This window comes from Pelecanus crispus, chromosome 1, assembly GCF_030463565.1.
Source record: "Pelecanus crispus isolate bPelCri1 chromosome 1, bPelCri1.pri, whole genome shotgun sequence".
Taxonomy (NCBI): Eukaryota; Metazoa; Chordata; class Aves; order Pelecaniformes; family Pelecanidae; genus Pelecanus; species Pelecanus crispus.
The window spans coordinates 119,574,035-119,592,026 of NC_134643.1; the positions used below are offsets into that span (position 1 = coordinate 119,574,035).

The following is a 17,992-nucleotide window of genomic DNA, read 5'->3' on the forward strand; positions in this document are numbered from 1 at the left end:
CCATTTACATTAATGCAACAACATTGCTCTAGCACCTGCAGCACTTACATTTGACAGCTGTTTGCAGATCAGGCCCATGCTGTTTTACTTTTCAGTAACAGGTACAATTAATATAGCGGCATGTTATATTTTGAGATTAAGAAACCACAAGTAAATTGTACTTCTCTAACCAGCATCTCATTCCACCCAAGAAAGCTTGATTTTGCTATATGTAAAACCAAGAAAAGCCACCAGCTTCGGCTGAACAAAGGAGAACGTGCACATCTGAAGGCAGAGGAGCTGGATGTGCCCTGCTTCCAGAACCACTTCTTGTGACCTCAGTACCAGAGTTTAACTGAACTCAGGGAAGTTAGAAGGTAGCACTCAAGTATCTTCTATTTCCTTTCAAATATGTACAGTCTGAGCTTTGTCATCTTTAAACTGTGCGATGCATTGTCCAAATATAAATCCAGACAGTTCTGTGCTGCACTGAGCTCCCACTCAAAAGAAGCAAAGCAACAAGTGACATACATCTTTAAAACATGTAGGCGGTTCTGCTTATTCCCCGTTCCTCCCTTTCTGCCCCTAAAATGCTCCTCTACTGATACTTCCTGCAGCAAGGCTTCAAAATCCTCCTACGCTGGCAGTGGATGAGGAGAGGCAACGATGACAATCTCAAGGAAAATATACAAGGCTCCCAGTAAACGTAAGCCCTTCTGTACTTACTTCATGCACCTTCCAGTCCAGTGCCCTGCCCACCACCCAGGCATGTGGCCTGGCATCGTCAGGAAAAACTCTTTTAAAACAGCTTATAGGGAGGCAGAGGAACACATCTATTTGTAGTTCTGCTGAAAGGGGAGATTTTATTTTTTGGTTTTTGTGAGATGCCTTCCATGGAAGAAAACAAAGCCAGCGGCTATACAGAGTATCATTTCGGATTAACTGGAGTTTCCTGATAAAAGTTACTAACTTGTATTATTTTAGAGCCAAGGAGACACAGAGCAAGATCTCCACTGTACTTGCCCAGTGAATCTCTGCTCAGCTGGCTCCTTTCAATATGCTCCTGGTGTAGGAGAAACTGGGTGCATAGCTTAACTCTACAGGATCTACCGCAGCAGGGCGTCATCTCTTGCACTACAGCCATAATCGCAATGCCTGTTGCAGAGCCACACAATGTATCTGCAACAAAAACCAAGATGGACAGATTTCTCATTGGAGATGCAGGGAAAAATCTTACCTTCTCTTGTTCCCTGTTGTTTCATGGCTCTGCTCAGAGCTGGGGAAAAAAACCGGTACCTCAGCAGAGTGGTACTAACAGCTGCTGCTACAGCAAGACCAAAGAACCAAGGAAGCTGCCATGGTGCCAGGGAGCATGAAGAACAGAGATTCCGGCAAAGTACTTGTCTGCTTGATTAGCAGAGCCTATACACTCAGCCTCTGCCTATACTGAGAAAAAATGCACCCCAAGAAACAACAGTCCTTCTTTTGGGGAAAAAAGCAGCACGAACAGGAGAAAAGGAAGGAAGGAAAAGGTCGTATTTGGCAAAAGTAATCAAAAAGGAGATTTTTACATGCATACTTTTCCAATGCAAGAGGTACCACATCTCAGCCTTGATGCCTATTGCTTCCTGCTAATGGGAAAATGCAAATTTACCCCGTTCCCTGGGCCTGATAGCAAGCCCTGTCTTGCAGCCAATGTAAACAGCAGAACGCAAGAGGAAAACCACCTCAGTTGTTACCCCCAGGATAAGCATATTTGGAGCATCAGGCAACAAGGGGTTCCCCACAGCCAAGAAGCCATTTTGAGTTGCATTTATTAGCACTTCTCTGTAAATTCATTTCTTTGGTAGAAGTGGGTGCTTTTATTGGACTCTTCTGTTTCTCTTGTCAGGTCATGGGAAAGCTAAACAGAAGCAAAGCAGTACTGCCCTTTCCTGGCCAAAGTCAAAGCCCACCACGCTACAGACCTGGCTGCAGGGGCGCAGGGAAGACTACGGAGAAGAGTCATACTGAACTGGGAGCTTCTTTCCACTCTGCCAGGCTGGATCAACTTCCATGTGGTTTTTCATTTTAACTTGCTGTCAGCAGATCCGACCTTCCTAATATTTGCTATCTACTTCTGAATTTATTACCAGTATTAAAAAATAGGGGCTCACATGATTCCTCCCCACCCCCAAACCAGCTGCTAACAGACAGCCCCGGTGCTGCCACGTGTTCTTTCACCCCAGACCAGCCTGCCCCTTCTCCACCGGTGTCCTACAGCCAGGTGTACTGTGCAGCTCAGGTGTGTGTGGGGAGTAAGGATAAGGCAGGACAGCCAGGACATCGGCAGTTTCCCACAAACAGATCACCTACTGGTGAGCACAGAAAGGAAAGGGTTTTTAGCGAAATCCCCACATCAGAATTGCTCATCTGAAGTTAATGAGAGCACACTGCCTAATCATACACCCGTAGTAACATAGAATGACTAAAACCAGTAAGATGCCGGACCCATTTTTAGGGAGTTGACCTGCCAGCATCTTGCCCCACAACAAGGCAGAACCCCTGACACTATGCTTTTAACCATAGCTAGAGACAGTCCAAAATCTTGGTGCAATCATCTAATATTAAGCTAATGAACTGTCAGCACAGAGATCAAGGCTACCATCACAGTGGAGTTTAAATATTTACCCTTAAAAACACAAGTAACAGAAGGTCTCTCCTCTGTTTCTCCAGTCAGTAGAAAATTTCAGACTCACAAAAAACCTGAGGTTAAAAGGGAGCTACAGAGGTCATCTAGACCTTCCTCTGCTCCAAGCAGATGGCTTACATCTGAACCAGATCATGGTGCTTGGGCCCTTGCCCGGTTCAGCTCTCCCAGTCTCCAAGTATGGAGACTCCACAGCCTGTGCGGGTGCCTGTGCCACTGCATGGCCACTCTCACAGTGAAGAATTTTTTCCTTCTATGCAGTCACAGCTTTCCTTATTATTCCCTTTGTCATCTAACAGTATATGGCTACTACCTTCTGACTGCTTTCGCTTTCCTCTTCACTTTATTTTTAAGACTTTTTTTTTTTTTTTTAAATGCCACCCAAAATTTCAAAGTCACCTGACACTCAGCTGAGATTTGCAACTCCCAGTCCTTGTTCTGGAATCCTTCCCTACCTGCAGCATTTGTAACTGAATTGCCAACCTACTGAGCTACTCATGCCTTAAAACCACCCAAACGTTCTACTCTTACTTCCTGTAAATTCATGTATTTCTTTCTGTAAGTAGAAATATCTACTACCTTGTGGACTTTTATTCACTGACTGTCTACTTCCATCTCCTTGTTCCTTCCCTCACCCTCAATAAATTCACTATGCATAAATCAACTTTATTTAGGTAATTCAAAAGAGACAATGGAGAACCAGAAGAAACCTCTGAAACCTTACTAGTAGGTTAGGTTTGGTATTTTTGTTAGTGGTAAACAAAAATATTATGAATCTCACAAAGTAGTATTTTTAGTAAAAACACAAAGCTGCTGGTGAAGAATCAGTTTTAGTAGCCATTACAATTTCTTCCTTAAAATGCGTATTCTAGACCAGAAAGCCCAAACTCAGAAAAACATGAACAAAACACTGCAAGAAACAGAAGGAACAATCAATGGGTGAAAGGACAGGAGTGAAGATGCTAAGAGAGCACAGATCTGAAGAGTGAATTATCTTGCTTCTTAAAAGAGGCATTTTCACAGGAATTGGTTTGACATTTAGGAAGCAAGACAGCTACTGCTATGGCAATAAGCAATAGCCCCTGCTTTTAAAAAAAAAAAAAAAGGCAGAGACAGTGTAGAAAGACATAAGGACTAAAGCAACTCAAGCCGTGCCCTTTTGTTTCATGGCATGAAATCCGCATTTTCTTTTCAAATTGTCACACACTGGTACGAGGTTATCATGCTATCACAGCATGGAGACAAAACAAAATTAGATCCACAATCTGTTCTTAGGACATAAGCGACTGGGTAATAAGTTTCTGCTCTCAAATATGAAATCACTCATTGTGACTTCATCTATAGGGCAAGCTTTTCCTATTAAGAAACTCTGAATGGTTCAGTGTGCAGCAGAGACCAATAACGCCGGACTGACCCAGTGTATTTCAGTATCATGGTAGGATGACAGACGACATATTACAACTGACTCTTTCAAGATCAGCCCAGAAAGAACAAAGACATTTTAAATAATAAACTGTCACCTCAGCTTTATTCAAAATACTTTATAAGCAAGAAGTTCATTGTGCATATACTATACAAAGTTATCCCACAAGAGCAGAAGAGATAGGGACAAAACTGTCCAACAGCCTCAATGACCCCCAGCAACCAGGTTTTGAAGCTGTTTTAACAGGCGCTGTGGAGAACCTCTTTAAAAAGGACAAAAGGACAATGGAGCAGAAGAGAAAAAAAAGAAAGGGAAGGTCCCTATAGACTTAGCTCTCCGACATGCGCCTGCACTTTGGTGCTTCAGAAGAAGAACCACCGCAGCTGTTCCCGAGGACAGTACTTACTTCTTGGCAGTACTGGAGAATCCCTTCCTTTGTCCCGATGCAGGTCTTGGTGCCGGAGGGGTCTGATTCCCACTTTCCGTTCTGCACATTCATGTGCATGTTGAGTTTCCCACAGAACATGGCGATTTGAGGCTCTGCCAACAACCCAGCGTTTCCATCAGCAGGCACCTGGAAGGAGAAGGGGGAAAATTAAAAAAAAAAAAGTATTAATCTCACGTCTGATAGTTCAGTCCATCCAAAGCAGGAACAGCTGAAGCAAGCCCGAACCAAACTCTAGGCTTACCCACCCGTGGCAGCAAAAGCTGAAATTGTTTGATTCGGGCAGATTTGAGACACGTAAACAAGGTCTTCACAGAAATCCAGACCATAATAGTGTAACACAGAGTTTAAAGCTGTAAACAAACTCTTCTGGGGCCCAAAATGATCACCTTATCAACTTGGGCTAAACACAGAACAACATGCATAACTGGAGCAGGATAACAGAAATTTAGTTTTCTGAACATAGTTGGTATACTGCTCCAGGGAGGAGGGTGTCACTAATAATTAGCAAAAAAGTAACAAGTTTTCCTCAAGAATTTGTTTCCTAAAAAAAAAATGAACAAAAAACAAAAAAAAAAAACAACCCCAAACCACCACCAAAAACCAAAACAAACAAAAAAAAAACCCTCACAGTGTATCTTTTTTCAAGACCCTCTGCAGCTCATTCAAATGTTGAGCACACAGGCTGTATGGTACCATGCCTTACAAAGGCGGTGCCTTAAAAGCAGCAGCTTCTACCCAAGCTCTGTTTTGACTGAGCCTTAAAAACGCAGCGGCTGGGACGGTATCAGAACGGGACTGCTCACAGCAACGCATGACAACCGAATACCATCTACCCGGAGCAGCATTAAAGCACCCAGGCTTAACCCAGGCCACGGGCAGCGCTCCTCCTCGGCCCGCGACGCCCCGACCCGGCCCGCGCCAGCCGGCTGCCCCCCTCCTTGAAAGGCCCGAGCGCCGCTGGGCTGCGAGGCCCAACATAGCGCTGCCCTCAACCATCTCCCCATTAAATGCAATTCTGGAACACCTGCGAGCTCCCTACCTGCATTTATAAATCAACTTAACCCTGCTCCCCCCCAAAACCTCACCATTGGTTTAAATCCCTCCCACGGGGCCACAGCATTTAAGGCAAATCAAGAGCTCTTTCTTTCAGCCCTCTGCCCTCCGGCGTAGCCAACCTCGGAAGGCATAAGCGGAAAGCACTCGCTTCAGTGTCACCGTCTGAGAAACACAACGCAAAGATGAATTTCTCTTCGGGTTATGTTCCTCAGGAGAGCAGTCAATGGCTCTCCACTGCCCCTCACGCTCCAAAGGCGAGCCGGTCGCATTTGAGGTACAGCAGAGTACGCAATCAGGTTGTAAGTATCTCTTTTTTAACCTTCTAATCTTTTAGCTAGAAGGCTTCTCGAGGGGAAAATTGAAAACATTTCAAAAATTCATGAAAAAAATGAAGAAACAGAATTACTGTCTTACAAGTGGTATGCAAACCCTGTATCTTAGTTCCCCCACTCTTTGTTTAAACAAACACAAAAAAGGTCATGAATTTTATAAGCCTACAGTAATAAAAAAATATCACCCCAAGAAACATTGCGGGAGTCAACATCTAACTACCCTAACACATTAGCTTAGCACTGTAAGTTAAAATGCCACAATTAGAACAAGTATTTCATTTTGTTTAGAAAAGGAGAGAACACTTATTTTCCTGCCGCCTTTAAGATGTTAACATGTTACCACAATTTAACTTTAAAAAAAAAAAAAAAAAGCAGGAACACTTCTACTGGCAGAGATTTCCTTTTACCATCTCAATTTCCCTTCTCCTGTGGAACTAGGAAGCTCTGTACAATTTAAGAGTCAACCATCACTGTCCTTCCACTGGGTAATTAGAGAATTTTCCAATAACTGGGATGACACCTTTTCTGGCTTGCCTTGATCAGTACAACTATGACATGCTTACGCCTTCTTACATCTTCAGAAATCCTGGAGAGCATCTCAAATGTGACACATCTATAACAAATACTTGCAAAAAATCCTCCAAATTAATGATTTTTTTTTTCTTTATAGATGCAACACAACCCTATCAAAATTTCGATAAAAATAGAAGCAAGTCATTCCACGGGTGACGTGTGAATGTGAACCTTATTCACAGTCGGCTCCTCCAGCTGGGATCTCTATTAAATTAATAAAGCACACAGCAGTCATACTGTGGCAGATTTTAAATTTTTTTCACTCGAAATCATAAGTTGTAAATTCATGGAGACCTTGCCTTGTGGCTTTACAACAGGGAGCTTTTTGGTTGTTTTTTGCCTTAGTTAGGAAGACAGCTAAAGTTGGGGGAAAAAAATGTGGCTGTTTACTCAGAGTGCTATCAATTTAACTCTAAACATGACAACCTATGCCTGTCTACTTAAAATCTCATTCCCTTCAGAAAAGACGTGACATCTCCCAGCTTAATGAAATTACCAGAGCAAGTCATGATCACATTTAACTTTCTGTATTTTGAGCTGACAGAGCTATACTAATGAACTGCTCAGCACAGCACTTCATCTTATTGATTGGGACAGCTAAATGTTTCCAATCATAAAGAAATACCAGAGCAATTAACATACACTGTAAACAGAACTAAAGCATTTAGATTATGATCATGAATAATTCAAATACTCAATTTCCCAAGTTGAACTCTGTTAAGAGTGTCCTTAAAGCAAGGATAGTAGGTTAATGGATTTGTCTGTTACATCTCCGGCTAAGATGCAACACTGAGCTCTCAAATTAACTTTTTGTAAACCCCCAGAGTGGAAATAACACCTTTTTAAACAGTTCAGATCAGGAAGAAAGGACACATGTTAAACTATTTAATAGCTGAAAGTAAGTGCTTGCTATCACTGTGTAGCCCTGGTGTTTAAACTAAAAGCCTCTCACCTTTAGTAATGAGCAGCAATTTTATACATTGCATTTTCAGCATGGCATCTGCGAAACTTGCAGTGACACTGCAAAGTTTTAACAGCAGAACAGACTCATTGATGAGACAGCCTTTGTGCTATCTCCCTGCTCTTCTGCTAAAATCCCAGATTTTTGCCATCTACTTCATTTCTAAAGAAAATAAGAAGCTGATCTGCTATGGCACTTCTGATTGAAAACTGGCAGCTTCCTGTTTGTCAAAAAATTACTCTTGCTGCAAAATCCACAGAAACAGCTGACATTAATGGAGGCTCTTCTGCAGAGATGACGGTCAAAACACCAGTCAAGCCTGGGAGCATTTTTTGATACGAAGGCAAAGGAGGAGCGTATTACCAGATCTGACCTTGGCCTTACCTATCCTAGATTTAGAGCTTCTGCTGAGCCTTTTGATGACACCGGAGCAAGATACTCCTGTTAAGAATGTAGGACTAAAAGATTTCCCTTCACTCCATTTTGCAAGCATATGCTTCACAACAAACATTGTTACTTCTATTTTCCCAAGAGTGCACGTGTCCAACACAGCGACTGACAGTGATTCTAACATTAAAAAAAGGAAAACATACAAGTTTTTCTCATCTTTGGCCAAAAACCTGCAGCTCCTGCATTGTTATATATTGCATTCTACTCTTCTACATATTGTTTTCCTCTGCAATCATTTGGACTACCACAAATTCACAGGAAAAAGCTGAAATCCATAAAGCTAAAAATCCATTCTTGGTCCAAAAGAATTTATTATGCTAAGTAACAGATAGTTAAGAAGAATGTTTCTGATGCCACATTTTCTGGTTTCTTCCCATTTCTCTATGCAGCCCTCCACGGCAAGGCTACATAACATGCAGCCTTTTGTTAATTTTACCAAACAGAGCAAAGCAGGAAATGAAAACTTATTAGCAAGATGCACCACACTGCCCTTCTTGCCAGTGCCCTGCCACTGAACACGGAGCATTCCCAAGGCACCTGCTGAAAACGGTATCTGGAAGAGATCAGTCCTCATAGCCTTGATTTTTTGGGGATCTATTTTAATCAAGGGCACATTCCTAAATTAAGAACAGTAAGTTAAAGCAATTAATTCAAGAAAGCATTGTTGTCATTTAGTTTTGTAAGGCTGATGGATATAAGAGGGGAAAAATAGAGACACATGAAGCCTCTCTCAAGCTCCTCTGGTCTGGACTGGCACTGGTGGGAGTCTCCGACACTTACTGCCTGCGCCTCCTCTCTAACCTGGGGTGTCTCCCACCTACACAAACCCCAGTTTTAGAAACACCTCAGTAGCTCCATATGTTTTAAAAACTTCATTATGGCAAGTAATCCTGAGCTGATAAAGCCTGTGTGCCAATTTCCAACCTTGCACTGTAATTCTGCTCACATATTCAGCGTGGCACCTATTGGTAGGAAAAAGCACAAAAAACAGTAAACAAGGGATAGTCTAACAAAATTACTGCATACCATTTCACCTCTCGTGCAAGCATCCAGAAGCATTCACGTCCAACATGCTCACCTGCATGTCTCATGGTTTTACACAGATGTTCCACCTTCAGCTCTTACTTCAGCCTTTGCCATAGATTTTTGTCTCTCCCCCAACTTAACTGCTCAGAAGACTAAACATGTATAACTTTTCCAGCTGATGTATTTAACATACATCTAGGCTATGCTGCCATTTGAAGACTAAGCTTTACCCAACACCGCAACTATATTTTCACTAGGACAGCGCTAGAAAAGCTTTCCAGGGAATGAAAGGAGTGCTAGGAACTGCTGGTGAGTCTATCCTCAGATCTCCAGGTAAGAGACTAAAAATGCCATATATATTGCATATCACACCAAGAGAAAGAAACAACTTTCTCTTCAGCCCTGTCCCTTCCCATCAAGTTTGCCTGGAAGACCTCAAGCATCACAGCACTTTGGGAAAAAATACAGTTTGGTTTGCTCCCCAGGGACTGCATCATGATGATGCTCACTATCACAGCAAAGCCAAAAATAAAAGATTAAACTTAGCTGAGATAACAACTAATTTCAAGAGAGGTCTCTAGTCTGCGCAAGTTACTGATAACATAAAACTTAATGAACTATTACTGATTTTAACAGAGACATCCAGCAGCAGTTCCATCACAAAGGGGTACTGAACAGCAGTACTCAAAAAAAAAAACGCAAAAAAAGGCAGGAGAGCGAAATGAGAGTAAAACTAGATACGGTGATAAGTAATTTTTCCCATACATGCTGTCATAACTTTTTTAACACATGAATTCATGAATCACTGGTCACATCAAAAGTATATCCAGCTAAAATAAGTGAGTTGGTGAAGAATTTCATGTATCATTCGAGTTTTCTTCACAGCCGATGATTTAATTCATTTACATTGATTCCCCGCCAAGAAAAATTATCTGCATCACAATGCAATTAAATAATCTAGAGCACCAATCTACACAGATAAGCAGCTTCTACACTGTAATGCTGAATAACATAAAGCTACAGTCCAGTTTGTTACAATAACGCCTATAGCAGCAAATCTCTCCTTGACTAATCCTAAAGCTCTCGGGCAGATTAGTCTCCCAAAGAATAACTCATGCGACACAAATTACATTAACAGCAACTATTTGCTTTATTAGTATTCTGCAAAAGTAAAAACTCCAAGCATATTAATGAAACTGTAATCCCATATTATTTTGTCTACTTTGCATCTGACCTCAAAGAAGTAGCATGTGCTTTTTCTCCTGCCTCTTGGCAAATCATTAAATAACACTTAGACCAATTAGCACACCATCTCAAGCTAACTCCAAAAGTTATGCTCAGGTTTTCACAGTATATCCAGTTTTCAAAAACCAAATAAAACACTACTCATCACTTCTACAAGACATACGGACCAGAGATCAACTTCCAGAATGGGAACTACCTAAATCTGAAAAAATGGCAACTACAGGATTCTGGAAAAAATTACCTCACTCAATCATACACTATTGAGAGCTCTCTGGAAATACATTAGTCTAATACGTCCGAAGATGTTCAAGCACCAGCCTGACATTTTTGATATAGAAAACAAAACTATTAGTTTGTTATACATTTTTTAATTATTAACTTTCAAAAACATAATGAGGGTACAAGTTCTGAAAGAAAGGATGCATGGCCACGGTAATGCTCAATGCTGACAGCAGGTTCTCTCTTAAAGAGTTTCAGCATTTCAGAGGCCTGTCTTCCAGCCGCAAGACTCATTTCACCTTATGTGCATCTTCCTGCATGCTCGTCTGCTACGTTTCCTTCCTATGAGCAGCTAAATACTGAAGTGCTTAAAATGCTATTTGACAGCAGAGAAATTTAAAATAGCTTTCAAGTATAGGCTTTCAGTATTTTGCCTACTCTCAAAGGCAAAGCACAGTAAGAATACATTCTGTAGGTGGCAATATTAAAAAAATCCAATCAACTGTAAAGACAGGGATCAGAAGACAACTCCGTAAGAAGCAGCCCATCAGGTATATGACTGCTTAAAAGTGATAACTGTTTTGGATGAGGAAAGAAGAGGGACATAATCCAGCTGTTTTCCCATCAGATGATGTCAAAGAAATACTTACAAACCTGGTCAAATTAGGACATAACAAGGTAAATCCTGGCAAAGCCACCTGAATAATGTTGTTTAATTACTGGAGCCTGTCTTTTAAAACAGGTGTTTCATGGTATTTTTCTGTTTGTTTTGAGAAGGAACACAGTCATTCCAAGTATTTATTTGATGTCAAAATGTCGACTTAAATACAATACGGTGGGGGGGAAGACATCATGCAAGTATTAAAAAGATTAAGATGTAGAGAATCTGTTTCCTTCCCACGTTAAGATGCAGTACAGAGATGCCTCTGCTTTCCCCTCTTCCAGCCCTGGCAATTTAAGGCATTTATTTGAGGAAAGGTGCGAAGGGTCTTTAGTGCATCCATGCATTCCACGTCCACACAACATGCTGGATGCCATTTATACAATTTCCAAGACACTAAAAAAGGATTTTGGTAGCAGAGTACAGAGGACTGAAAGAAGTTTATCTAATTACAAAATTTAAAAAAGGAATGCTTTACCTTAACAAAAAAAAAAAAAAAAAAAGCATTTGGTGTTTTTAAGCTCATTACCATTTTATCTTAACATCAAAAGGCCTTTTCCTATCAAACATTATTATTTAAGACAGAAAGCATAGCCCTCTCCTCACCCACTCTCTCTGTCATTGCTTTCTGCAGTTACAGAAGTAATTAGTGTATTTGCTAATAGTTCTTCATAATCCCTATTTCAACAAACGTTGGCTTTGTTCACAACTAAGGTTATACTCAGAAAACATAGGCTGCAAGGTTTTACACTCACGGGGCTTTCCATCAAGGGACCAAAGTAACACAACTTCACTCCAGATAGCTCCGCTATTAACTTACAATTAAGAACTACAACATAATATGAAAATAAGCATCAGACCTTGTATGTGCTCTTATTAAACATCAAAACATCAAAAAACATTCCCCAGAGGTCCCTAAGATGGCTTCTATGATTTAGGTTGTTTTATTCTGCAAACTAACCTGAAGCCACTTTCATAAGCCTTCAGAGTATATTTAATTTGTATTAATTGCTTCATTTTCAATTACTTTCAAGGAGAGAACATTCAGTAACAGCCTCCATATCTCCAACTCACTCAAGAACAACAAATGCCCTCCTTATTTTAGGAGATGATTAAAATAATCCCTCACTGCTTTCCATTTTTAATGCTAATACCAGTTCCAGCCCTTCAACCAAGAAGTCAATGACTACAGTTGTAAGGTTTGACAATAAAAATCAAAAGGGGATTCAAATATTGTGAAGAATTAAGCATACCCAAGTAACACGCTACCCTTCCAACCCATGCCAGTGCTTTCTCCAAACTTTTATTCCAATTTTGCGTTGAACTATGAGGTATCCTATTAACTAAAGCAGCACCAATTTGCATGCAAAGCAGTTTGCTTCCTCTGTGACTATTAACAAAAAAGAAATTCTATTTTTGAAATGGGGCTGCTCATAGCCATTTTTTCCTAAAAATAAAATGCATGTAAAAGGACTTTCTGCTTGGCCTTACACATTTAGTGAGCAAAACATGAGATAACCTTGTCATCCCCTGTGGAAAGATCGAGTTTCTTCCACCGGACTATGTCTGGTCTACTACACCGTACAAGGGAAGATCACTGCCTGAATTCCAGGAGTCTACAGTTCAAACTGGGCAAATGCCATGCTAATATAGGCTTGTGTCACCAGACACAAATCCATGGCTTCTTGCCCGTTGGTTAACCATCAACTTTACAGCAGAGTGTAATAGAATACAGACTGCCAGACTTCCTATTTAAGCCATAAAATACTAGTTCTCCTCCTAGTTTTATTAGGTATCTATACAGAACACAAATGCTTTCAAGACTATTCATATTTAAAAACTTGCTCATGTAGATAGATAAGTAATGAAAAAATCTCTTCCTTTCTTATAAATGCAATCAGGACCAAAAAAAAAAAAAAAGCACCCAAAATTAGAAAAAGAGGAAATATCAAATTACTGTCTCCTCACAACTTTGAGGTGTCTGTTTGTCAAAACCAAGGAAAACTTCCCATCTCCCAACTTCTCCTTTAGAGACGAACAGTGTTGCAAGACTAAGAGGTTGTCAAAATCAACATGAATAATTTAGAAACAGTGTTTTATTGTATAATGTTAATATAGAAACAGCAGCAGCAATTATCGTTGTCAAGAGCCTACAGAAATAGGTTAAAAAACATTTTACTGATTGAGCAGTAAAATTGCTCAGTATCGTTGGTCCCTCCTGGAAGACAAATGTTTCTGGCAAAGCGTAATGAAAAGGGCCAGGTCCCTAAACTACAGAAAAACCTAGAAGACCCGCATCTCCTTTACAAAAAGCCATCAGCTTTAGAGAAGCTCAAGCACTCTGTGAACGAAAAGGCACCTGAAATTTGCTTGAGAAGCAGACTCCATTGAAAAGCTCCTGGAAAATCAGAGATGTTTATTTGCCCTGACCATAACTTATTTCGCCCAAGTGTAAATACTCATGTGCGGTCCCCCTGGCCTGCTTCATAAATAGCGACGCCAAAAAGGCATCACAGCAGCACACTGCCCACTTCTGCACAGCAGCTCAAGGATCACCTGCTCCACAAATATATCAAAAGCAAGTCTGTCTCCAAGGCTGCAGAAGAAGCAATAGTGTTCTCAAAACTATCTTCTGGCAGCCAACCATTCTCCTCACCCATACCCTTCACAAGGTCCCGAGGCATATGTTGTATTTATTCCATACATCTTAGTTTTTAACACTTCCCTCAGGTCATGTTCTAAGTACCAACAGGGTGCTACCCAAACCCAGGCCCAGGCATCTGTCTACCCTGAAATCAAAATAAGTATCAAAAACAAACCAAAAATACGCCAGGACTAAGTGCTGAGCTTACAAAGCTAGCTTATGGAGCAACTGGGAGGTAAGCACTCCCCTCCCCAAAGAGCTGAGCAACCCAGCAACCAAGTGCTTTCAAGAGATATTTGCAAGACTTAAGCAGAAATTTTGCTATCATATCTGTAATGAAGAACAGACCTGCATACACACATGCGAACACACACCCAAGAGAAGAGGGATTTCCCCAGCCAGGGCCCCTGGAAACACTAGCCAGCAATGAAGAAAACCAGAAGAGCAGCAAAAGCCTAGCTCATGTGCAAAGCCTGTCCTCCTTCACCATGCAAACATTTCCGTGCTCCTGAGAGAGACTAAAAAGAAAAAAAAAAGAAAAAAGAAAAGAAAAAACCACCCTAAAATTTAGCTACAGAAATCTACATCTCTGAATGTGGTCATAAATGTGAGGAAAGTATTGGGGCAGGGGGGAAGGGGGAGCAGTATTCCTAGCAAGTCAGATAAGGCAGATTTTTATGTCAGCTACATGAACGTAATAAAAAGTCATTTGTCTACAACTAAGTGCAGTGTCAAGAGTTTCTTACCCACCACCAACAATACAGAGCCCCCTACCAGCAACATGACTGCTTCCAAAAAAACCCCAAAAAACCGAAAAAACACAAAAAGCCCACACTCCCTCAACCTTGAGTACCTTAAATTAAGAAGGATGTGAAGGCCCTTGAATGCATCCAGAGGAGGGCAACAAAGCTGATGAAAGGGCTGGAAGGAATGGCCTATGAGGAGCAGCTAAGGACTTTGGGCTTGTCCAGTTTGGAGAAAAGGAGGCTGAGGGGTGGCCCCATTGCTCTCTACAGCTTCCTGAGGAGGGGAAATGAAGAGGGAAGTGCTGAGCTCTTCTCCCTGGGATCCAGCGACAGGACACATGGGAATGGTTCAAAGCCGCACCAGGGGAGGTTTAGACTGGACATTAGGAAGCATCTTTACCAAGAGGGTGGTCAAATACTGGAACAGGCTTCCTAGAGAGGTGGTCAATACCCCACGCCTCTCAGTGTAAAAGATATTTGGGCAATGTCCTTAAGAACGTGCTTTAACTTTTGGTCAGCCCTGAAATGGTCAGACAGTTGGACTAGATGATTGTTGTAGGGCCCTTCCAACTGAAATATTCTATTCTATTCTAAGCTCTATATAACTTTGGTCACCACCAGACCAGCAGTGCAAGTGGTTTGATATGCATAACGATGTGCATCACTGAAGGTCAGGGGGGACAACGGGGGGAATGGGCACAACACAGACAGATCCAACCAGGTCTCTTCTGGAGTTATCTTAAGAGTCCATAGTCAAATTTATGGATTTTGCCATAATATAACCATCAATGTAACAGTAACTGAAAAACCTCACACCTACCAGGTCTCCCTGGCCTGCAGGAACCTCCGCATGGTTTAGTCACATTTTGTTATAAAAACTGCCGTTTTGGCAGGAAGAAAAATGATGACAAGCGGGTTGACGAAAATTACCCAAGACTGGAATGACTTTCAGGAAGCACCAAATCTAGTGCAGCACCAACTAACACTTAACACAGCGGGGGTGGGGGAATCAAGATTTAACAAGCCAAATAAAAAGTGCATTAAGAAGGTGGAAGTAAAAAAAAACAAAAAAAAAAGCCAATCTTGCTCCCAAGCTGTTCATTTAGATTTTGAAACAGTCTTTGGTCATTTATGTGGCTATATAATATGTTGACTAATAGCAGCAGGGTAAACAAGAAACAAAAAAAACCCAATTCCTGTCAGAATTAAATATCTTTATCTCATTTGAAAAAAAAGATGCAATCCAGCAGGTGTGCAAGTTTGTTGAAAGAAGTGTTTAATGATACCAATAAATATGACAAGTGTTATAATTTCTTTTGGTATGTCTACATGTGCAGAAATGCTATGATACTGCCTTTAAACCTCATCACCTGAAAGCCTGTCATTACCCCAAAACAAACATAAGACTGTTTTACTGAATCGAATTAAGGTTTTGCACTGAAATACATTAATTTTAAACCATCTAATTCAAGCATTGTATTTTCTATTCCAATGCTCAGAGCCACCATCACTTATTTTATCTTGCATAAATACATGAAGTAGAAGAAAAAGAAGAGTATATTTCACAGTAACACTACAGAACTATTCCAAGCTCAGTAATAACTTTTGGGTTCCTATTATACCCATGAAACTCACTCCTATAAAATTGAAACTACAAGGTGAGAGCAAGTATACAAAAAAAAAGCCCTAAACAAGATCTAGTTTTCATTTACATTAAAGCACCTTTTTCTTGCAAAAGGGTACCCTAAGTTGGTGTAAGTTATATTTTAAACCTATTTCAACACGTGTACCTGGGAAGGATATGAAAAGGAAAATTACTATATGCAGAGCCAGACATCATACCATTAAACAAATTTAAGTTATATGTGTCAGTTCAAAATTGAGAAACAATCCTAGTTCAACAAATTTGATAAACAAGTTAACATCTGAGTAATGTCAGTTTCTCAAATGAACTATATCCCTCAAATGTCAGTGCTCTGTAATTTATTGACTTATTGTTAAACATAATAGCAGTCTTCAGTTTTCAGGAATTCATTTGAAGTAGCTGTTGACTTTAAGATAGCTTCACATCTCATTCATCACATTTCCAGCACCTCATTCACTTAAGCAACTCATGGAAGAAGAATTCTTCTGTATAATATCTTTGCCCCTTTTGTATGCTATTTATTTTTTCAACTTTTCCTGCTAAAACTGGGCTGCAAAAGGATAGTTTGTAAGAGGACGCTATTCCATTTGAGGGATGCTTACATCTTATCTCCATTCCATAAAATGTATTAGAACTCAACCTCTCACAGAATTGTTGTCTTTAATTTAGAAGCATTTAGAAGAAGGAAGAAAGGAAGAAAAGGAGTTATTTAAATGACCTCTTGAACACTGTTTTTGTTCTTTTTAGATCCTATATGGGATGCCCATGGGGCAAATCAGCAGACTTGGTTTACAGTACAGTCCCAGAACAGACAGCAATACAGTTTCAAACACCTCTGTTTAAATGTTTGGACTTGTAACTTTCTAAATAAATAGTAACAACAACAACTGTAAAAAAACACCAGTATGAAAACCACAATAGTCAAGTTGCACTTCCAAGCATGACTCATATAAGACTGGCTTATTACTCAGTGCTAACATCCTACAGTTTTTACAATATAGTTATTAGACAAAGTGAGTTAAAGTATATAAGGCACCTGAGTTCCTGAAACAAGCTTCCTTGAAAAAGAGATACTAGATTTTCCATATCTGGAAAAACCTGTAGGCTTACATCATTTTCCTATTGTAGAAAGACAACACTACACTACTGAACTAATTACTCTAAACCTACAAAATTATTAGTGCAGCGCAGGAAATATACAGTGCATTTTGTAAGCTCCTCCAAGAAGGAACAGAAGCTGCAACCCATCTGCTTAGCAGTTTTTTCTTGCGTTACAGTCTGACTGAACAAACCCTTATCTACCCAAGCAGAAATTCACCACGGCCAGAAGAGCTAAAATTTTGCTTGTGAAACAGGACCTCCACCCTGCATGAACTGCATTTCAAAGGGAGCTCTGTGGTTGATATTTCAGTCTCATTATTTATTTTGCATACAGTTCATTACCCACCCTCAACACAGAGGCACAACCTACACTGATAAAGTAACTGCTCCAAGGACCACGTTGCTTATGTTATCCTTCAAACTATGCAGAATGGTATCCTCCTCTGCTGCCATTTGGCTGAACTACAAACATCTGAACGGAGCCATGTGAGAAGTCTGATGTAACTCACTAGTTTTAACATGAAGTGTTTCAGCTATTTTGCACTGTTACAGCACGCCATACATACGCCAAAGGTCCCCCTCATCTTCATTTGATGCAGGACTCTTCTCTGCCCAGGCAGCAAGCCTGTGACTCACAGTCTTCTCTGCAAGTTGTCCAACTGGTTGGCTTACTAAAATTATTATTATTAGTAAAAATAATGATTTCCCAATTTCATTCCACAAACAATGTGAAGATGAATTAACAAGATATTTCTGGCATTCACTGACTTTAACCATTAGCGTTTGGCAAGGTG

General features: G+C 40.5%; 1 protein-coding gene across 11 annotated transcripts in view; it reads right to left on the bottom strand.

Moving 5' to 3' along the window:
• Positions 1-4,665, bottom strand: part of APP (amyloid beta precursor protein) — a 190,244-nt gene extending 185,579 nt beyond the window's left edge. For 9 of the 11 annotated variants that reach the window (XM_075728035.1, XM_075728033.1, XM_075728027.1 and 6 more), the window contains exon 1: positions 4,498-4,665. In XM_075728035.1, the coding sequence (XP_075584150.1) occupies positions 4,498-4,617 (120 nt within the window). In that variant the 5' untranslated portion in view covers positions 4,618-4,665. The remainder of the gene's footprint in view (positions 1-4,497) is intronic. The other 2 variants (XM_075728037.1, XM_075728036.1) reach the window with 1 other exon arrangement.
• Between the last annotated feature and the right edge of the window lie 13,327 nt (positions 4,666-17,992).